The sequence below is a fragment of the Eutrigla gurnardus genome (genome assembly GCF_963514095.1).
Source record: "Eutrigla gurnardus genome assembly, chromosome: 2".
Classification (NCBI taxonomy): Eukaryota; Metazoa; Chordata; class Actinopteri; order Perciformes; family Triglidae; genus Eutrigla; species Eutrigla gurnardus.
Window position 1 is genome coordinate 20,297,929 of NC_139916.1, and position 21,420 is coordinate 20,319,348.

The window sequence follows — 21,420 nt, forward strand, 5'->3', positions numbered from 1 at the left end:
GAAATAATCATTTATTTCTTTTGTCATGATTTTTATTTGGTAAGAATGTTCATTTTTAACAGGCTAACAGTATTAAAGTGATTTCACTCACTTTAATACTGTTTAATAACATGCCAGTTACTAAAAACAAGTTACATATCACCATACAACAAAAGGTTAAGACAACATCAGAAGGGTTTTTAATAGCATGCCAAGTGGTACAGCACATCAATTCTGTGTAGGTAAGCAATTCTAAAACATTTTACATATCATTTGGAAACTTAAGTGGTGATTGAATTGTGCATCATATCACTTGTTCATATATCCAAAAAAAATACTTAGTTCCAATGTATTTGAATTTGATGGGCTCAAGCTAAGGCTCTTGAGATGTGCAGATAGAAATAAGTGCGCTAACCAGACCTTTGTTACTTAGCCCTCATTTCTGCTTGGGGATACATTAGCTGCTGCTAGCATAATGCACCTAAATCTCCAACTAAGCTGTTGGTGTTCACATTGCTTTGTGGGTAATGTGGGCATTTTGGGCACAAAGAGGAAGAAAGCATCGACAAAACAAGACAAGATATTGAGATTAATGCAGCCGAACACTGACCATCCTGAGTCCGACTGTTATAGGACAACACATGTGACTGAATATAAAACGGAGAACTGTAATTTACATTTACCTCAAGGGGGAAGTTCACTATGTATTTAAATGCTGCTTTAATTTACAATTGGGTGTCCTAATGTTTCAAATCTGCACTGGAGCCAAAAAGTGCCACCTGCTGGTCTTCATACTGGGTAATGTTTCTCTTCATGATGTCCATACAGGGTCCCAGCAAACGCTCAAAAGCCTGGACATCAATTACTGAAAGAGAATGGAAGAGAGTGCTGTGATTTACATTGTAAGTCTTGCCATTATTGGGGTTCCCTACAAACTCAGCCGCGTGTTTCAATAAGTAAACTTGCTGTCATGGATGAATATGATGTCAAACCAGTGGTTAAAAAGGAATACAGTATATGAAATGGTATATTTGAAATATATTTAAATCCTGAGTATAAGTGATATGTTTTTAATCACAGTTAAACAGCAGCGATCCAGATTGATTGTATTGATTTGTCCAATCCGCCTCCTTCAGAATTTAAACTCTGTAATCCACTGTGAACTGCACCGCTTTAGAAACGAGACAAGTGTGAGAGTTGGCAAAGCTGTGACACTGATTTTAGATGTGAGGAGGCGGAGCTAAGCTTGTGACACCATGACACACATTGCTTATTTCCCTCCAGGCTGTTTGTGCTGTTCCACCTGATGAAACGTCCCCTGGCTGGATATACATTATGAGTTACTACGTTGGCCTGGGTCTCTGCTACATGTGCCGTTACACTGACATGAAGAATGACAAACAAACTAGAGTCTCACCCAAACATTTGGTGTCTCCCACAGCGTATACCGACGCAGCGCGAGGTTTGCTGGTGACAAGTGCCAGCTCCCCAAAATACTGCCCTCTAGAGCAGCGGGCCACCTCCACCTCTGTGTTGTCCTGCTGACCTGCCTTCGTCTGTATCAGGACATAGAAGGTACATTTAGTACACATTATCAGACACAAGAATAAAATATTCTATCTACTGAATAGCAAAGAAACAATCATATTCACAGATCAAGGAGATTAATTAGAACCATTTTGCTATAACATTCACCACACTCACTTTGCTTTTTATCATTATCTTCACCTCTCCTGATTCCACAATGTAGAAACAGTCGGCCTCGTCCCCCTGCAAGTACGGAAAGCAGCAGAAACATTCATAAATCTGTTGTGGATTAATACAAAGAGAGCCACGTACACAGTGACAGATGTAACACTGTACCTGCATTATTAAGCGGTCTCCATCTTTGAACACTCTCACCCCCAAAACATCTACAATCTTCATCCTCTCAGAGAGCTTATGAAAAGAAAAAAAACAACATAACGAAACAAGTAACCTCAAGTTGAAGGTGACTCAATGTCCAAATACCCACAAGAAAATATGTGATACAAACCTCAAGAGAATTCAGAAGAGGAACACACTCTATGAAGGCCTCATACATCCTCCTCTTCTTCGCATTATTTCTAACAATCAGTCTGTGAAACGTGGCTCGATCCTGAAAGAGCATCAAACAAACACAAACACTTGGGGTTTTACTTCAGCTCTAATTCTCCTTTTTATTTGAGATTGTGATCCTTTTGTGGGACTCACCAGGCCCCACAGGGCGCCCTCCTCGGTTGCAACGATGGTGGCAGCTCGCGGCGTGTTGTACATGAGAGCCAGCTCGCCAAAACTGCCCTTGTTGTCATATTTTCCCACACACACATTTGCGCCGTCTTTCTGCACCAAAATATCATAAACGCCCCTGGAAAGGATACGAGAGACGGAAAGACGCGCAGTAGAAGTCATTATAAGGCTGACAAGACCTCATCTAGTTAGAACATTTATAAAAACAAACCCACTTCTCAATGACGTAGAAATTGTCTCCATCGTCTCCTTGATCGATGATGTGCTCCTGAGGTTTGACCAACACCTGGAACATGCCGTCCAGAACCTCAGAGAACTGCTCCTGGAGGACACGAAGCGAGGAAAGTGAGGACACATTTTTGGAAAGAGAGGACATGTTTGGCCTGTCTGAGTGTTCAGTCTTTGTTTTAGGGTTCAGGTTAGAAACAGGTTGAGGTCAGGGGTCAGGAATGTAGCTGTGATGGTTAAAGTTAGGGTAAGGGAATGCATTATGTCAGTGAGTGTCCTCACAAAGACAAGAAGTTCAGGCAAACTTAATATGGCCTACCTGCTGCAGCGTTTTAAACAGTAAAATGTCTCTGCATGCGTCCTGAAGTCTGCGCCGCTGCACGTCGGTTTTGGGGTACACCACCCGAGGCTCTGCTTCATCATCGTCCTCTTCGTCGTCAGGGTTGTACGCCTCTGCACAAACTGCAGCAAAGCAAACACCACACATTCATATATGAGGGATTCTACCCAATGAGTGCCATTTCCGTCCCCAGGACATTACATGTAGAAATATGCATGACTGTAAATGTAACATACATTTTATTATTAAGCAAAGTGTCCTGCACATTGGTCCAATAGCAAATTTAAGAAATATAATTTCAAACATTAAAATAAATTACCTAGAACACTCAAAAATGGCTTGTCTCCATCCTCTGACTCTACACTTTACCCTGCAATATAATCATTAATATCCTTCAGAAATCGTATTTATCTGACATTTTTGTGTGACTCAATATCCCATCTCTGCTTTACATGCATTTAATATCCAAAAAGTCCATCATATATATCATATATATGATATTTTATATCTGACTGAGGGTGTCATTAATAGTGTACAGTTCTGTTACCTAAATTATTTCTTAGATGTTATTTGTTTATTTGCTCAACCACTACATTGTGCTCTGTGTCCACATGCTGTGCTATTTTTGTGTATTTGCTCATTCCATGCTAAAAACTCAGTCCTGTTACTCTCAGTAACTCATATATGAGTAACAGGACTGAGTAGCGTACAGTACTGAACAGTATTGAACAGCTCAACCTGCTGCTGCATAAGTTTAAAAGACACTCTTACAACATCAAACATGGATGCTTAATTCATGTTGATTTTCTCAGAGAATGACCTCTGCAAGTACAGCACAGAAAGGCTCAGCACAGGCTGTTCACAGCATCACACCAGCAGGCAACACTGCACACGGGGGTCCTCTATGTGCACACATCCTCCAGCCCAATGTCCTTCTGCACAGTGTCCCCCTCAGGGCAAAGGACTCACCAGCAGCACTTTTGTCACCAGTGCTTCATTACTTACAGAGTGCAAATCTAGAGGTTTCCATTTTTACAGTGACGGCCTTTTCCCCTGTTTTGTACTGAGCTGTTCAGACAAGGGTTCAATGCTGGAACGTGGAACTTCTTTGAGGTGGGAAGGTGCCCCGGATGGTGTGGGAGGGGCCCTGAAGAGGAGGGCTGCAGTCTGGCCACTATAAGGAAAGATATTCCTAATGCCACAGAGCTGTTTGCTGTGTTGCAAAAGACAGACACAACAATCAAGTTGTTTTTTGGGGATGCCCAAAGATGTGCCACCAGTTCTGTCCACTATGAGGATGGCAGTGACCCTAGCCAATGGAGAACTGACATACAGGGATGTCAGCTGCTTGTGCGCGACAATGCACTACAATCTGAGCTGCAACTGCTTCAATGCAAATCTTTTCAAGTTCAGTCATCAACAGCACACTCCCACGGCTCCTGCAGCCTCCGCTCCGTCAGCCACAGAAGTTCACTGGGTTCACTGATTAAAGTCCTGAAGTTGTTGGCAAACGGTGCGTGCTGACGTACGAAGGTGACCCGTATCCTGGCGTCATCACAGATACAAGTGAAACACATGTTGAGGTCCGTTGTATGCAGAGAATTGGTGTCAAAAAAAATTTCTGGCCAGCCCGTGAAGACATACGTTGGTACCTGTTTCAGGATATGGGCCTCATTCACCAAGCTTAATTAAGAAATTTGTTTTTAAACCCCAATTATGCATTTTTCACGAAGATTCTGGCATTCACTGATGTTCTCTTATGTGAGAGGAACAAATCCTACCAACATTTAAAAGCACACTTAGGCCTACGCACATTTGGGTGCTGACATGTTTGTGCAAAAATAATTGGTTCTTGCGTTTTCTTCAGTTCTACAGTTGTATAAGGATTTAAATTACAATAATATTTGTATCATTTATAATCTTGATCATTGATTATTTTCATTATATTACAAAGCATGATGGCCTCATTAAACAAAACAAAACCCTACACTAACACATTAAGTAAACAGTTCTATGCGCCTCCAACAAGGAGCTGGAGACGCATGGCTCACATCCCAACAACAGGGCTCTATTCCCATAATGACTTATTGTATTATGAGATGGAGGCTCTGCCCTGGCCCCTGGTTGATGACACCATTCACCAACCCTCACACTCCCCCGGAGGTGTCGTTCAATCAGCGTTACGCGCGTACTCGCTCCAGAGCGCACAATCGGCACCTTGTTTTAGTGTTTAAGAAAGCGTCATGAATCCGCCGTAGGTTTTTCTGAGGAACTTTCTTAAGAGGAAACTTAAGATAAAACTTAGACACAATGAACCTCATTCACCAATATCTTCAATATCTCCCATCATGCCACCCCAGAGGCCAGTCACAGGTCGTCACATGGAGATTGAGAAAGAAATCTGGGCCAGACTACAAAGTGCTTCTTAGAAACGATCAGGCAAGATTGTTTCCATGAAGTTGGTTGTAGGTAGTTGACTTGTATAATATCTTTGGCTTTTTGTCTTTGTTATCATACGTCCCTAAGATGGAGAGAACCTGTGCTGCACAGGTGATAGAAACTCCCACAATGGTGTGGTCCCCTAGCTCTACCACTCTCCCTCTTTGTCTATCTGCTTCACTGTGAAGAAGTATAGAATACGTTATTTTTTTGTTCTGTTATAATTTTGTTGAGAATTTCTTGACTGTCTGTTTCGTCGGTAGAGACATCAGTGGAATTAAGATCAGAACAGTCATTGTTCTACATTCTTTAATTGTGTTCACTTCTGGATAATATTGAAGTTTGACCATTAATCTGGGGACACCTGGACCCCCTGAAGGACCTCTGGTGGTACCAGAACCCCACATTGAGATCCACTGGCATAGTATCACTGAGAAATCTCACACCCACCTGCACACTCACACACACTCACACACACACACACACACACACACACACACACACACACACACACACACACACACACACACACACAGACACTTATTTCTGTTCCATAATGTTCATTCCTGTTGCTGAAATGTTTTTTTTTTACTAAAAAAATAAATATAAACCACTGTTATTATTATAATTATGTTTGGTCCATCATTTATCTAATTCTTTATTAATTGCATGATGAAAAAATGGATAAACCTTGGGGTTCAGGTCTGCTTTAAAAGAGAAAAAATAGTTATTTAAAAAAAAGTAAAAGTACAATTTGCCTCCATTTGTCACAAATATCAATTATTTCAACCATGCAAATGCATTCGTTGAAATGCTTATAATAATGCTTGTTTTTGAAACAGGACTGAGAAAAACGCACATTCACTTTGAAGCCTTCTAAAACATGTAGTTGCCTGAGATGGACCAATACACATTTTGAACAGTTAAATATGTATGTTGACAGATTTGCTAAATTAAAGCTAAATCAATAAGTTTAATGTCGGTAGAATCCCTCATACATCATCGCACACATCCGGTTACTGACCTGCAACTCTGCGACTCTTACTGGTGGGACGCTCTGCGCGGGGAGAGAGAGAGAGAGAGAGAGAGGTGGACGTATTAGATTTCACGCATCTATTAATGCATTTGGCAGGTCGTCATTCTTTATTTCTACCTTTCCTGTGACGCATGTGATGTGATTTATTTTTTTACTTGTGCACAATTTCATTTACAAAACAGCATTTGTTTTTAAAGTTTTTCATTTGGAGAGAGCAGACTCACTAACGACGACTTCCTCCTCCTCGTCCACCTGTCTCGGCTGATCGGACTTGGTTTCAAAGGTGACTCCTCTCGGTTCAGGTTTTTCGCTGCACTCCTTGGCCTTTTGCTGGTCTCTCTGGCTCTCCAGGATCCGTGTGAAATGCTGCACGGCAAACTCCACCAGGTCCGGCGGGCCTCGGCGCAGCACCTCCACGGTGTATCCCTGCAGCAGCTCCTTCAGCCCGGCCGGGATCTCCACAGCACCCATCGCGCGGCTCCTGGGGGTCACCGGTTGGACTTTGATAGTTCACAATGAATGTGGAGATCAAGTCTAAGCGTCGGCTTGTGACACAGATGTTATACACATACTTCTACACGAAGCAAACTGACTCCTCCTCCACCCCCTCTCTCTCTCTCTCACACACACACACACACACACTTTTCAACAGCTTATTGATTCCTTTATTTAGCACGCTCTGTCGGAAAGTATTGATCAGGACTTCACATCACATGTTAGGCTGTCCGATGGATTACGGATCAGCACTTGATTTGGCAAAGAAACAGAGAGAGAGAGACTTTTATCCTGGAAGTCAGACTGGTGGTGTTAAAAACCTGCAGTAATAAACCATCAGATCATTTTAAAAAGTGCAAGTGGCTTTTCATTTGGAATATTTTTGAAATACTTCTACACATTGTACTTTATATGAATTATCACCCAGTTTATTATCACTTGGTTAAACATTTAAAGTCAAGAACAATCCAAATAAGAAGGGAATTTGGAAAAAAATATGGATTATGTATATATTTTATTATTTCTTTACATTATGACATTCATATAATGCTCAATCTATCCCATGATGGTTACTCTCAAAATTTCACATTAACACAAAGAAAGTGTAGCTATAGCGTCGGTGGTCACTGGGTGGAGAGAGGGTGACCTCACAGCAAGCAGACAGCTTGAACAAAACATAAAGCACCTTTTCCCTGATATGTGCACCTGCTTGCAGATAACACAAGGTAAGGCACGGCATGTTCACCCCCGTTCTTATATAAAAATAACACGGAAAAGAAAATGAGTAAAACAAAGAGGAGTGAGAACATTCGGCTCTCTGACTGTCCGTGTGTTTTATACGTTTGCGTACCAAGTGATCACGGGTCTGATCCCTCTGCAGGTCTGAATGATCCACACGCTCTACGGTACCACAAGATTTCAAAGATAAATCAAGCACATCATTGGAAAACTGTTAAAATCTCTTGGTGATTCAGTGAGTGAGTGTTGTGTTCAACACTTTGCTGAGTCTTCATCACAGGTCTGGTGCTAGCCAGTTCAGGAACTTCATTGCGAATTCAAAACCTAAGAAACAAGCCTGAAGAAGAAAAAAAAGGATGGAATGAATGACAGATTTTTAACACAGCCTTTTGTTTTCCTTGACAAAATGTACATTATTATTTTAATTGTTCTCTAACTTTTCAGAATTGATCAATCATCTTCTTTGGTCTGTTAAATATGAGATAGGAGTAAAAATGGCCATCATGCTTTCCTACAGCCGACGATGACCTCCGAACACAGTCCAAATCAAATTCAATTTGAGATCACATGAGACAAACTATTTCATTTAAATGTTGGCATTTCTCTTAATTAAACAACCGATTATATTTCTGTCAGACGAGTAATTAATCAACTGATTGAGGTGTCGATTACTATAAATAAAAGGTAGAAATGCAGAAAAAAATACTTGAAATTATTCAAATTGGTGATATTTTATAGACCGTTTGTATGTTGTAACTACCGATCTGTGTAGTGATTGGACTCAACACGATCTAGTAGTAGTATTGATGTCATCTAACAGTGCCTCCACATTCTGCTGCTGCTAGTGAGTTTTTTTTGTAAAATTGCATTACATTTTCATGACTTGGTAAAATACAGCATACAGCACCTCTGAGCCTTTCACAGTGTGACTAAAATGGAGGAATAAGTGAAGTGAACTCACTGCATTGGCAGGGAAAGCTCTAAGCATGACAGCGTTGAAGCCTTTATACAGAGAACGCACGCCCTCTTCTCTGATCAGCTCCCGCAGAACGTCTCGGAAACCGTTAGGATATTTTCCTTCAGGAGCTGACGGAGAGATTCATCAGAAAACATTTTTAAAGCCAAACCTGGTTGTAAAACATAAGGACAAGATAAAAACCTGCAAAGATACTCGTACTAGCAACAAAAACTATTTGTTTTTAAAAACCTGTTTGGAAGCGAGACTTGAGCACGTCAGCTGGAATTGCGACGGCCCAGTTGAAGATCCCAGCCATCCCCCCCGCAAACAGCACACTGGGAATGCTGAGGTCATTATGGCTGGAGGGAGAAGACAACACATTCAACCACTCAAAGGTTTTCAAATAGCAGATTAGTGTGAATACTGTAAGGAAACTATTATTTACCTTTTTCCTGCTGGTGTGAGGGCGTTCTTCAAACACTCGTAGGATGTGAAGTACATCCCGCTCGCTGGAACATCTGAGTTACAAAACAAAGAAAGAGTGACTTCAGCTTCAGATAGAGTTACAGCAAATTGATCAATAACTAAATGTTTACACGTGAATGTTTCTATCTAAACGTACGGTACTTCTCCTGAAAGAAAAAGCTGGTTCGACATCGAGACCAACATTTACATAATGTGTTGTTAATACAGGAACACACATTCGCTGGGACACTATGATAACAACCCTGTGATGATACCACTTCATAAAAAATGACCTCAAACGTAGTCACAGTTACAAACACTGTTACAAAAGTTTGATACGTCTTCAAAGCACCTGAGAAAAGTTATTGGGCTCTTAACGTCCAAATCATCTGTGCTTTAACTGAAGCAGCGCTTCAGAATGTTATTGAATACACCAAGGAGAGGCGTCAAAATCCTCACGAAAATAGGCGAGCGGCCACAAGTTGAAGCCGGATGATGATGAAAATGACATACGACACGTTAATAAAACTGTATAATCCAGCGAGTTAGCGTTGCACTTCAATAACAATCTTGGACTCACGATGGTCAGTTTAAAAAAAGGTCATGCAGATGCAGCAGAACCAGAGATATCTTCTTTTTTATTCCATGCATTCTTCTTACTTTTCCTGCATTACCCACAATGCAACTGGGCCACCTAAAGTTCTGTTGGACAGTCAGGTGTGTTATGCTATTAGCGCTAATGTAGCCTCAATCTGCAGGCCTCAAGAAGAGATGAGGAGTGGGCTCCATGACCTGAGACTTCAAACAGCTCCCTCTGCAGCCACGACGAGGCGTTACACAGCTATTACACAGTGGTTTTTGACCACTACGGAAATGGTTCCCTGCTTTTGTGCAAACATTCGGTTACATGTGAGACACGAAGCGCAGTCTTACTGATGGTTTCACACTACTCATGTGTGGGGGAACATGCCAAGAAATGCAACAATGCACCAGCAAATGCAGTGCTCAGGTTTAAATATGTATCCATCAGAGTAAAGCAGCACCTCTCATGAGCGTCAGAGCGGTGCCTTTGTAGATTCCTCTGATCCCATACTGTCTGTACAGCTGTCTGACACAGTCCATTGGTCCTGCATACTTCACCTCTCCTGTTGATGCCTGGATCTACACACACACACACACACACACACACACACACACACACACACACACACACACACACACACACAGTCATTTAATTCTCGCATATGGAATCTGCCATTATTCAGTACTGAGGATAAAATGATTGGATCCTGATATCTGTACAAACACATGACCTCTGACCTGTAGGAGGCACTTGATGCGCTCTCCAGGAGCCATGATGGCTGTGGTGAACACGCCAGACAACATTCCTGCAGCAAACAGCTGTGGATACCTGCAGGAGACAGGGTACGTATACATTATCACCCACAGAGCATTTGTAACATTTAAACGAACAGGACGGCGGAGCAACGTTGACACCTACGTCAGGATATCATCTGGGGTTTTCTGTTGCAGTTTCTTGCCCATTCCAAACCCAAAGAAGCAGACAGCGAACATGGGTGTGACTCCAATGATCGGGGCCGCCATGCCTTTATAGAGTCCCTTCATGCCCTGTGAGGGATGACGATGGCAAGGAAACATCAGCATGGAGGGAGGACATTTTGGACAATATTTGATCTAATATATTGCAGAAATCAAGGCGGCTCACCTCTTTGGCCAAAGTCTTTTTAAGACAGTCAAGGGTCCCAGCATACAAGAGGCTCTCCCCAGGTTTGGGTTTGGGCTGCGTCTGTAAACGCACCTGAGGGAGGGAAGAGGATGCACTACTGAACAATGGACCTCACTTTGTGCAGCCTGACAGTTTGCACAAACAGCACCTGAGGGGCGAGTTTGAATACTGACTACACGCCAGATTATGCATAAGGCCAATATTTACAGAGAACATGGAGAGTTAGAGTTTGCAAACCTGATAATTACCATTTAAGGTGATAAAGCGTTGTGCTATGTTTGCAGTTGACTCTACTTACAAATGTCCAGAAGGAATACAGGTTTAAAATAATTGTGTCCAAAGTGTGAAGTAAGAAGGAAACATTATAGTGATCATATACATATGATAAATACTGGCATTTCTGGACTGCAATCACATCCAATATACAGTCTGATAAGTTGTTAGCCTGATTAGTTGATCTGATCTCTGGAGGTCTAAGACAATAATAATGGAGGGCATCATTCCTGCATCCAGGTGAGACCTCCGTATGCAGCAGGTCACATCACCCTCAGGGAGCTGAGTCATGTAACAGAGTGAATGTGGGTCAAATGTGCCGATCTCTCCGCAGCAACTTTAACTACCGTAAGTGAGAGACGCAGAGCGCAATAATCACCTTAATGGTGTCAAGCGGATGTCCAGCGAAGACGAGGCAAATGCCTCCAAACCCTCCAGCGAAGAAGTTCTTCATCGGGCTGATCGGCTGCGGCTGTTTGGACATGTTGACTAAAACACAACAGAGTGGATGAAAGCGACACCGGAAATAAACACAAGCGAAGTCAAACACACCGCAAACATTTCACAGAATCAAGAGACAACTTGTTACCTGGTCGACGGTGTCTCTGTGAGGTATGTTTGTGCGCTGCTGTCACTCCGAAGGATAGGACCTTTCACCCACATTCACCCGGAGCGGTCCAAACGCAACACAGCTGTACTCTGGTGCGTCTCTCTTTGGCGTCCGGGTGGAAACTGTGAACTTTTGTTCACGGGGTGGGAAAACTTGTTACCTATTTAATTATGTGTTAATATACATTTAAAATTAAACTTTATTCATGTTTATTTAGAAAAATAAAACTAAATTATAAAGTTTAATTCTTAAATGTGTTAATATATATTTAAAATTAAACTTTATTCATGTTTATTTAGAAAAATAAAACTAAATTATAAAGTTTAATTCTTAAATGTGTTAATATATATTTAAAATTAAACTTTATTCATGTTTATTTAGAAAAATAAAAATAAATTATAAAGTTTAATTCTTAAATGTGTTAATATACATTTAAAATTAAACTTTATTTGTGTTTATTTAGAAAAATAAAACTGAATTATTAAGTTAAATTCTTAAATGTGTTAATATACATTTAAAATTAAACTTTATTATTTAGAAAAATAAAACTAAATTATAAAATTAAAAGTTAAATTCTTAAAATACTGGACTTGAGTTTTAACTTTTAGACACTACAGTTGTGGTAACTTTGTCAAATCGTTTGTTCACCCACCAAATCTCATCCCTTACTGAATGGAACAGGATGTTTTGCAGTGCAAGCACGATGGGAAGTCAGGAGAGATAGTCTCTCTGAGTTTTACAAAGCTTGAGAAAAGCCTACACTAGCATTTCACTGTGGTTTGTAAATACCAAGTGTCTAAAGGGAAATGCATTTGTATTTTATTGAATGAGGAGATCCAGTGAAGAACAGCCAGTCTAGTGTCATGAGATGGTGAACCTCCAGGTTGATTTCCAGATACCCTGGTCTACATTGCCACTCAAACACCGCTGGTAAAAACTCACTCCGGGCTTGTTGTGTTCTGCTTGTAGCAGCGTGACCTACAACATGTTCCCAAAACTCAGAGTTAATATTTTATTGTGTTGTAAACTTACCAAAAATGTCCTGTCACGTAAACAACAACAACCAATCCAACCACTTCCACTGTTAAAATATAGCTTTATTAGTTTAATTATAACACTTTTGCAGACAATGGCAATCATGGAAAGAAGAGACCCCCACCTCTCTTACACTCACTGTAAACAGACACACAAATGATCAACAGATGGACGCTCAGACATGAACCAAAGACCAATATCACTTCTGGATAGCATTTACCATCTCCAGATGGGGTGCCCATGCCAGGGATAAAAACAGATATGTTAAAGTGTAAGATGGGAGAACACCAAACACAACATCATGGTGAAGAAACAAGGAAAAGGTACACTGTTAAAGTATTAAAAACACGACGAGATAAAGTAAATGCCCCCTCCATTGTTAGCTTTTTAACAGGAGCATCAGGTAATAACAGGAAATCATCCGACTAATGTATTATCTTCAGTGATGATAACTGCAGAACACATTTCTCAGCCAAGACTCGGTATATTACAGCGATGTCACAAGTTGCCATGTAAAGCCTTATTGCAGCGCGGTTTGTTTTTAACGTGAATGCAGCATACAGACTAGAGAGGATCGTTGCATATGTAAGTACAGAGTGATCATCTTAGAAAAAGCAGTTGAAAAGCAGTTAGGAGACAAAAGTACCAGACTGAGGAAAAACTGCAGGCGGAGCCACAGCAGACTCGATATGTAGCAGCGAGTTACTCAGCTAAAAGCTTAGTAATGATAACACACGAGTCATCGTGTGCTTTTTTCTTTTCTTCACGCGACAGTAAACTTGTTCAACATGTTCTATTTGACTTGAATTCTAACAATGATGAATGGAAGGGTGAATAAAAGAGGGAGTCAGTTGAATGAATAAAGTAACGCACAGTAGTTTGGTCCCACTACACGGGAAGCACATAACGTATTCTCACAACAGGTCAAATAATGGCACCTTTATCTGTAACATGACTTCAAGTCTGTCTTTTTTCCTACAGAATCATTGAATTTGCTCTAAAATCAAGTTATTTAAAATATGTTCTGGTTAGGATATGGCATAGTTGCGGTTGGTGTTTTTATTCAAAATACTATGAGTACATACAGTTAGTCATTGTATGATTTTTATGATTATTGCTAGGGATTCACTGTGAAATGGCCTCAATGTTTCACCTGTTTGGCTATTGTTTAACTAAAAACCTCAGAAGGTTTGTGTGCAATTGCAAAACTGTTTCTGTCTGATCACCACAGCGGGAAAACGCGCATTTTTCAAATAAAATTAATTAGAGAAGGGAGATCAACCTCAGATGAATGCTGCAGCCATGGACTACAAGTCCAAGAAAACATTGCCAAAACTGATGAGCTTCTCTCAGCGCAGGCTGGCACAGAATACAGGGCGTCCCATTAAATGTCAGTTTTTCTTCTTTCAAGCTTTATTGTACCTCCCTTCGGTAGACAGGAGCAGACTACAGTGTGAGCATGAATCGGAGAGACTTAGTCCTGGTTTTCACAGATCTGTGGGAACTCCTTGTAGATCTGCTGTACAATTAGCTTATCCATCTGTTTCGCTGTAGCGCTCCCTTCATCCTCTCCTGGATCTTCCTCCTCCCTGAGAATCCTCTGCAGCGCCCCCTGCAGGTCAGACAGGCGGTGCTGGTGCTCCAGGTAGTCCGTCGAGCGTATAATGGAGTGCATGAGCGAGAGATACTCCATCCTCAGCTTCACGGGGAGGGCAAGAGAGCAGATCATCATCAGCAATGTTTACAAGCTGTTGATTTAGCAGGTATCATTAAAGAAATAGCTTAACATTGTAAGGAAAAACACGTATTCGCTTCGTTGCCGGGAGTGAGATGAGAAGATTGGTACCTCTCTCATACCTGTCCATTGAATATGATAATAGAAGTGAACATGAACACAAAGTATGACCACTTCTTTTGCTCCATAGTCACTAAATTCATCACTGGACCCATTTTTCCACAAGCCACATATCTTCTGCACATTCTGACATTAAAATCCCATATTTCCTTTGCTACATGTCTGTTAGCTGTGCAAATATCCAGTGTTACCAAAGCAATTATGATGCCAGTATGCATCCAGTTCTCACCTTGTCACCGGGTGAAAGGTCAGATATTTGTCGAACGGCGATGTCAATCATCACCATCATGTCAGTGCGGTAGAAGATGTCAGCAGTCTCTCGGCTGGCGAAAACATCCTGCAGGAACTTGAGCACCGAGTGCGGCGCGGGCGGGGCGTGACTGAACATGCACACGGGGTCGTCTGGAGAATGAGTGACAATGTCAGCAGACAGAAGGCATGGATGCAGAATCAGAAAATATCTCAGTCGGTGGTATTTTACCGCCTCTATTCAGAAGCAGCAGAACTTTCTCGGACAGGATCTTTAGATTTTTCTTGGTCAGCTCCTGCATGATCACATTGCTGCCAGGCGCTGAGTGACACAAACAAGACACAAAAAGTATTAATGACAAAAAGTAAACGCTCTTTTGTAGGTGAAATGAGCCAGGAGACACAAAAGAATGTGTTGCTAATAGCGAGTAGCGAGACAGCCTGGAATTGGTAACAATAAATGGAATGCAGCCATATTTAATGTTATTAGTTTCCTGCTAAGAGAAGTCAAAGGGGTCCTCGGCAGCTTTCCTCACCTGTGTGGTGCAGGTTGAAGGCCAGCAGCAGGTTCAGGAAGATGTCAGGCAGCTGCTCTGTGGGATCGGACGGAAGTCCGTCCTCAACCACACCCAGCAGAAACTGAACAAAGTCAGCATTCAAGTGTTCTGAAAGCAGGGAGATTAATTAAAGAAGACACGTTTAAATGCACGCATGTCAAACATCCTGATGAGGAAAAGCCTTTTATGATCTGATAAAGTGAAAAATGCATCGTCATGAAGCTAAACACAAAGTGATTTTCCATTGTTTTATGAGAATCAAGATTGGTCATCAGTGATGCTGTTTTTGAGTACATAACCTTATATACAGAGGTACAATATACATGTTATATGCTGCTTAATATATAACACAGCAGACTTAATAAATAGGTCACCTGACAACAGCTTCCCTGTTTCCTACAAGACCTCATCTCTCTCAATAGACAGGAAAGCAACGTATGTGGTCATTAGGAGAGGAAGGGACTAAAGACGGAATTGTTCCGAGAGTTTATTGATATATATATATAAATATATATATATACGGTCGCGGATGAAGTTGGAATAATTTGCAAATGTCTTGTATTTTATAACTCCAAACAAATGTTATGCATGAATACATTTCCACCTGGGTAATTGGGACACAAATGTAATCATTGTCACAGTCAGAAGTGATTACTGCTGCATTTAAATAGGAATAAACAGGATTGTATCTGAAAACAAAATATTCCAACTATATACCATACCGTAGTGATGATATGGCACCTGTTCACCCATTGAAAAGATCATAGTAAGCACCAACGCTGTGTAACACATCTTCTGGTGCTCTGAGGAAAGACAAACAGACCATAAAAGAGTAATCACGGTCATTATTAAGTCTTGGGAATATCATGGATAAACAAGAGAAAACGAAAAGTTTTCACCTTGTGTGTCGTTCTGTAAGTCCCTGGCCAGCTCCATAGGGAGGATGGAGTTGAGGAGGGTGGAGATGAGAGAAGCATCCAGGCCGCACATCGCCCCGAACACTTTGAGCAGCAGCAGCCGCAAAGCCACGCGATGCTCCTGCACGGTCACATGATGGCAACAATGAGCCAACGTCAACTAAATGTACATATTTGTTCAAATCACTCATTCACATCCCTCATAAAACATGTGGTTAGTATAATGTCTTACCATCTGATAGTATGAAACCAGAGACAGCACATTCTCGTAGTGGTTGGACTTGCACATCCTCTTACACACCTCTGGATCTGCATCAGTCTGAAAAAATGTAAACCGCTTTTAGGTGCAAAGTAACGATGGAACATCATAAATATGTAACTTCCCCATCTGTGCGTCAGTCTTGGTCGTTGGAGGACTATGGAGCCAATTAACATCTCATGTGGACATCCCATCCCCAAGGTGGTGGACACACTGCCAACAAAGACTATTTGGCAGCCTGAAGCGTTTACAGATTCGGACTTGAACCACACTGTTGGATTTGTTAAGTCGTCTGAGCCGTTCTGATCCCATCAAACATGTCTGGTATTTACAGCAGGACAGCTGGACGGGTCCTGTGCTCACATCACAGTTTCATCTGGAGGAAACTGTCTGTATCCTAATGATGAGGAGAGAGCAGTGATAGCAACTCACCAACCCGTGTGTTGAATTAGTGGCTTAATACTTTTTCCAACTCTCACTGAAACTGTGTCACCTCCTTTTATACTTTTTTTAAAAGTTTTAACTTTTTAATTTGTTTTAACTTTTTAATTTGACTTGAAACAGTTCATTTTGCACTTCAGTCACATCTCTTAACACTTCAGAAAACACCCCCTGTAGACTATTATTAACATTACAACACATCCTGGAAAACCTGGAAACAGGTGACCAATTTTCCACACCGCGGTGTAGGTGTGAAGTGGGTGTCGTGGTTTAGTGGTGAGCACCGTCGCAGCAAAAGGGGTCCCGAGTTTGAAAGTGTGTTTGCATGTTCTCCCCGTGTTAGCGTGGGTTCCTTCCAGGTTCTTCGGCTTCCTCCCACATTCTAAAGACTTGCAGGTTAATTGGCATGTAGATGTGTTTAGACAGCAACCTCTGGGTCTTGGAAGTGAAACCAATGCGGAAGTGCCTTGAACTGACATTCTGTCTAATAGCCAGCAGGGGGCGAATCCTCCACTTGCAAAAAGAAGTCCGACTTAGAAGTCTATGAGAAGTCTGTGTTTCTTACAGTCTCACGGATCACGGGTCTACAGCGTGGACCACTTGTTATATACAGTCTATGTTTCAAAAGGTTGAAAACTATTTAATTGGTTAACAATTGGTTCAGTTGCTTCAGTAGATTCAACTCTGGCTCAAATGTGTGTTGGGCAAGAGAGAGCTGGATCAGAATGAATGGGAAGTGAATGGGTTCAAATGTGTAAATTTAAGAGGAACATATTAGTGTCTGACGTGATCCCCATCTGTCTTCTCTAGAAAAGAGAACAGTGCATCATACCAGTATCTTCAGCAGCTCCTCGAGGTAGCAGGCGATGAGAGCATGGTCCTCATGCAACGCCCAGCTCCGCTGCTGAGAATCATCCCGGTGGCGGGCGAGGTCGCTGAATATCACCTCCAGCCTCTGTTCATCGTGACACACCTGACCTCGCGGCAGCGCTGCACTCAAATCCTACAGAGACGGAACACACGATGACACACCGGTTTCTGCTACAACTAGAAATACCAGTACAGAGGAACATGTTCTACTCTGGAACATGGAAAGGAAGTGCTGAACTTAGGCCTGGTGATACTCATCCATTAATAATATCAATATATATTGATGACAGCAGCTTTAAAAGGATGATACCGCTGTTTTTAAACGTTTGTGTGTATCATACTGGATGCTTCTCTGCTCAATAATAGAGTGTCTGCATGCAGGCAGCATAGTTGGCGATGCTTCAGAAGAGGCTATAGTACTAAAGAATAACACACTTGTAGGTTTGAAAGTCATCCGAACTACAGCCGGTCAGTGTTCCCTTTCTAAAAGCACACTGAAGAAACCCCCTAATTCACCACTGAGTAACTTATAATTGGACGAGCAGGGTCGGGATGTGCACACGTGTCACCGTGTAAATACAGGACACAAGACACCACTAATAACCACCTTACACCCAGAATCCTCACAGGAAGAAACAGGAATGTCTGCCGGATCAGCAGTTCAGTTCAAGCTTTGTCAGACATGAAAACAGGAAATGAGCATCTGACTCTGACAGCACTGCGTCTCAAAATGCCTCTGAGAAATGTCAGCTAAATGAAGACTGTAACTCTAACCGACACCGGCTTTCTCCTTTTAGCCGGCTCCAGGACGCTGAATCCACATGACGTAATGACAACAACTCTGACCTTGCTCCCCACCAGCGACAGGAGAACTCGCTCCAAATCAGAGGAGGCCTGAGGGAGGGCCGTCTGCAGATGGCCGACCACCACGCCGACGGCGACTCGCGACAGCTCGTAACTCAGGCCCGTGTTCTTCCGGACCAGCTCGATCAGTTCAGCCCCGATAGTCATGGGAACTGGCTCAGGCGTTGTGGGACTGCCAGGAGGGCTTTCAGCGACAGACGGGGGGGCAACAGGCCATTCGCTCTCCGGCTGCTCCTCCACAGCGGGCTGTGAAGGAGGAGGGGTGAGCTGGGGAGGCTGCGGAGCCGGACTCTTCTTTGCGGGAGCCGGCTGAGGAGGGGGGTCATGGGGAAGCACGTCTGGAGGCGGCGCAGAGGGCTTCACGCGGGACGGCACGGGGGGAGGGGGGGTGCTGGAAACACTTGGCAAGCTGACATCAGAGGAGACCATCGAGTGGGAGGAGCCAGAATCTAAAGAGGTGGTGCTGATGGAGAGGGAGGGTGCAGGGGACGGAGGGAGGGAGGACCCTCTGGAGGGGACATCTGGCTCTGCTGAGAAAGAGAGATCGAGAGCTCCAGTTACCGAGAGGAGACTGAACAGGAGTGACCTGACTAAGAATAGAGTGTGTTTGTGAAGGTAGCATCAGCAGCAAATCATGCAGCACTGTGATCACTGAGAGTGTAAGAAACGTGTAAGCGATGCTGTGAGTAGAAACATGTGTCCTCTGCTCTCCGGCGTCTCACCTGGACGCCTGCCGTTCCGCTGTTTCTCGGGGGGAGGCGGGGTGATGGGAGCCGCACGTCGAGGCTGAGGAGGGACCTGCAGGAGCCAAATTACCATATTTAATTGCCTCTGCTGTCAGAGTAGCATTCCTGGGTGAAATCAGGATGACCGGTTGAAGGTTTTAATCCTAATGGGCTGTGTTTTTGACCTGTATGTGAATTAAACCCTTTTCTAATCCCCGGCTGGAAAGATTTGAGAGCTGGGGCCGTAAGCTCTAAGCATGTTTACAAACTGAGAATTAATCATTTCAAATTGCAATTACAGGAAGAAAAGGGACAAGGAGACAGGAAAGACAGAGATGACCATTTCTGCTCATAAATAATTTATATAACCTCTCCAAATATCACATGCCTGCATGTTAAACATGTCTATGCTACCTGATAAAAGCTCTGTTCTGCCTGTATGTTGTCCACGCTTCCTGATAACGGCACGCTCCCCTGTCGTCCGTAGTCTCGGTTAAGGCCGTTCGGTGGAGGAGGAGTGTGACTGAGAGAGATTTCGCTGCTGGAAGATGGGAGGCCTTGTTTGTGACCAGTGGATGAGGAACTTCGTCGCGCAAGCGTCTCCTTTCTGTGATGGATCAACTTCCTGCCAGAGAAGAGAACAATGATTCACATGATTCAACGCGCCCGAATCCCTAGATTATCTCATAACGTGCATTTTCAACTCACTGCAGAACATCTCTCTGTTCCAGATTGTATTTGCCTCCATTCTTTAAGGCCACGTTGTGGATTCCTTCGATCGCTCTGTCGATAGATTGCAACACATCATCCTGCTCTGGAGCCTACAAGAGAAAGAACAAAAAGTCAACATCATTAACATACTTATTAAACAAAGTGTAACAGGCTGGAGGCTGTGGGGCATGTGTGACTCCAGGCAGGAAGAAACTAGGGCGGTTATCCAACAAACAAAAAAAACAACAACTTTTTAAGCCAGTGTCACACAGGCTCAGCAAGGCCTCACATTCAGGCTCATTAAACCTTCACAGCCAGTGTCATTATCAACAGGAGAGAGAGGGAGAGAGAGAGACAAAAAGGGAGCATTCCTAGTCTGTCCACCAAACACATGCTCTGACTAGTTCACTGTGGGGATCCGGACTGCAGAGCACATGTGGGTGTGTCTAGAGAGAAAAGCTAACTGGGAGCAAAAAGCCACTTGTTCAACAATAACAAGGACAGTTGAGGATGATTCTTGATAATAAAAATAAGAGATATAGTCACGGGAGCAGGTGAGTTGTAACTGTTTCGGTCCTGCCGGTCTTTGGATCCGTCCCGTCTCGTATCCTAGTCTACATCATCCTTTCCTGACTCCTCTCCTACATCCCCTCTCTGTCGCAGTGAGCAGCTGCAGTGCTGACGGCCATGTCTCTACATAATGCAACCTTTCCAATAATTTATGGCTTCTTCTGCTAGCGTGCATTTTCTATCAGCAGTGAGCTTCAGCACATATAGTACAGTTACTACACGGGATCCCATCAATCCCCCTGAACGCTGCTACGCACTCACCGGATTCCTCCTCACCTCGGGATGCGACACGGTCCCCGCTTGTATTCACCGGGACCAGAGTACAAAAACAGCCAGTTCAGAGGGCGGTGTTTACCTGTATTTTTTCGATGTACGACGACGGGATGTAGCCCGTTTCCCCCGAGCTGCAGCGGGACCCGAGCCACCAGTGTTTGTTGCTCCTCTCCAGGATTAGGAAGCTTTCTCCGGCCGCGAAGTGCAGCGAGTTGGGCTCCGCGGATCGGAAGGCGTACAGAGACCGGTACATACTTTAATAACACTTTGACGCGCCGAAATGAACCGAAGCAGCCAGAGTCCCCGTGTCGGCTGTTGAGGAGCCTCTGAGGGATAAACGTCTGCTCTGTTGGATGTGATTTATAAAGTCTCTGAAGGCATGGCCCCGGTGGATCGTCGCTGCCTATTTACAACGTCGCTGCTCCTCTCGGATCATCTGACCTGTGACTGTTAACGGTAAACACCGCAGGGGGCGCTGTTGCTTCACGGACACGCCCCCAGACATTTTAATCAAAAGC

At 43.1% G+C, this 21,420-nt stretch overlaps 3 protein-coding genes across 4 annotated transcripts; all 3 read right to left on the bottom strand.

The window, feature by feature from the left end:
- Positions 1 to 16: 16 nt before the first annotated feature.
- Positions 17 to 6,872, bottom strand: prkar2ab (protein kinase, cAMP-dependent, regulatory, type II, alpha, B). The gene is made up of 10 exons (XM_084034126.1): positions 6,515 to 6,872; positions 6,279 to 6,311; positions 2,795 to 2,937; positions 2,463 to 2,569; positions 2,212 to 2,365; positions 2,015 to 2,116; positions 1,843 to 1,917; positions 1,684 to 1,749; positions 1,397 to 1,535; positions 17 to 844 (listed from the first exon to the last, which is right to left on the bottom strand). Exons 1-10 carry the CDS (start codon positions 6,759 to 6,761, stop codon positions 720 to 722), a joined length of 1,191 nt encoding a protein of 396 aa, XP_083890252.1. The 5' UTR covers positions 6,762 to 6,872; the 3' UTR covers positions 17 to 719.
- Positions 6,873 to 7,285: 413 nt separating this feature from the next.
- On the bottom strand, positions 7,286 to 11,671 carry slc25a20 (solute carrier family 25 member 20). The gene is made up of 10 exons (XM_084034194.1): positions 11,556 to 11,671; positions 11,346 to 11,455; positions 10,673 to 10,765; positions 10,448 to 10,575; positions 10,267 to 10,357; positions 9,990 to 10,107; positions 8,927 to 8,999; positions 8,731 to 8,840; positions 8,485 to 8,609; positions 7,286 to 7,860 (listed from the first exon to the last, which is right to left on the bottom strand). The coding sequence occupies exons 2-10, from the start codon at positions 11,448 to 11,450 to the stop codon at positions 7,798 to 7,800; spliced, it is 906 nt and encodes a 301-aa protein (XP_083890320.1). The 5' UTR covers positions 11,451 to 11,455; positions 11,556 to 11,671; the 3' UTR covers positions 7,286 to 7,797.
- Positions 11,672 to 12,663: 992 nt separating this feature from the next.
- On the bottom strand, positions 12,664 to 21,338 carry nckipsd (NCK interacting protein with SH3 domain). 2 transcript variants are annotated; one of them, XM_084030691.1, is made up of 13 exons: positions 20,985 to 21,338; positions 20,057 to 20,169; positions 19,763 to 19,973; positions 19,346 to 19,421; positions 18,606 to 19,150; positions 17,722 to 17,892; positions 16,422 to 16,508; positions 16,172 to 16,310; positions 15,995 to 16,075; positions 15,252 to 15,380; positions 14,948 to 15,037; positions 14,696 to 14,868; positions 12,664 to 14,310 (listed from the first exon to the last, which is right to left on the bottom strand). In XM_084030691.1, the coding sequence occupies exons 1-13, from the start codon at positions 21,153 to 21,155 to the stop codon at positions 14,086 to 14,088; spliced, it is 2,211 nt and encodes a 736-aa protein (XP_083886817.1). In that variant the 5' UTR covers positions 21,156 to 21,338; the 3' UTR covers positions 12,664 to 14,085. The 2 variants fall into 2 exon arrangements, with proteins under 2 accessions (XP_083886817.1, XP_083886816.1); XM_084030690.1 differs by having other exon boundaries at positions 18,606 to 19,153.
- Between the last annotated feature and the right edge of the window lie 82 nt (positions 21,339 to 21,420).

What these genes read in the sequence shown, in the direction of transcription:
- prkar2ab (XM_084034126.1), bottom strand. Translation starts at nt 6,761, where the DNA reads ATGGGTGCTGTGGAGATCCCGGCCGGGCTGAAGGAGCTGCTGCAGGGA. An exon ending in TGTTTAAAACGCTGCAGCAG is followed by an intron (nt 2,570 to 2,794) that starts GTAGGCCATATT and finishes CGTGTCCTCCAG; the next exon opens with GAGCAGTTCTCTGAGGTTCT. An exon ending in CTCTTCTGAATTCTCTTGAG is followed by an intron (nt 1,918 to 2,014) that starts GTTTGTATCACA and finishes TCTTTTCATAAG; the next exon opens with CTCTCTGAGAGGATGAAGAT.
- slc25a20 (XM_084034194.1), bottom strand. Translation starts at nt 11,450, where the DNA reads ATGTCCAAACAGCCGCAGCCGATCAGCCCGATGAAGAACTTCTTCGCT. An exon ending in CTCACACCAGCAGGAAAAAG is followed by an intron (nt 8,841 to 8,926) that starts GTAAATAATAGT and finishes TTCTCCCTCCAG; the next exon opens with CCATAATGACCTCAGCATTC. An exon ending in GAGCTTTCCCTGCCAATGCA is followed by an intron (nt 7,861 to 8,484) that starts GTGAGTTCACTT and finishes TTTCTTCTTCAG; the next exon opens with GCTTGTTTCTTAGGTTTTGA.
- nckipsd (XM_084030690.1), bottom strand. Translation starts at nt 21,155, where the DNA reads ATGTACCGGTCTCTGTACGCCTTCCGATCCGCGGAGCCCAACTCGCTG. An exon ending in GCGGAACGGCAGGCGTCCAG is followed by an intron (nt 19,154 to 19,345) that starts GTGAGACGCCGG and finishes TCTCTTTCTCAG; the next exon opens with CAGAGCCAGATGTCCCCTCC. An exon ending in GCTGCTTCTGAATAGAGGCG is followed by an intron (nt 14,869 to 14,947) that starts GTAAAATACCAC and finishes CTCATTCTCCAG; the next exon opens with ACGACCCCGTGTGCATGTTC.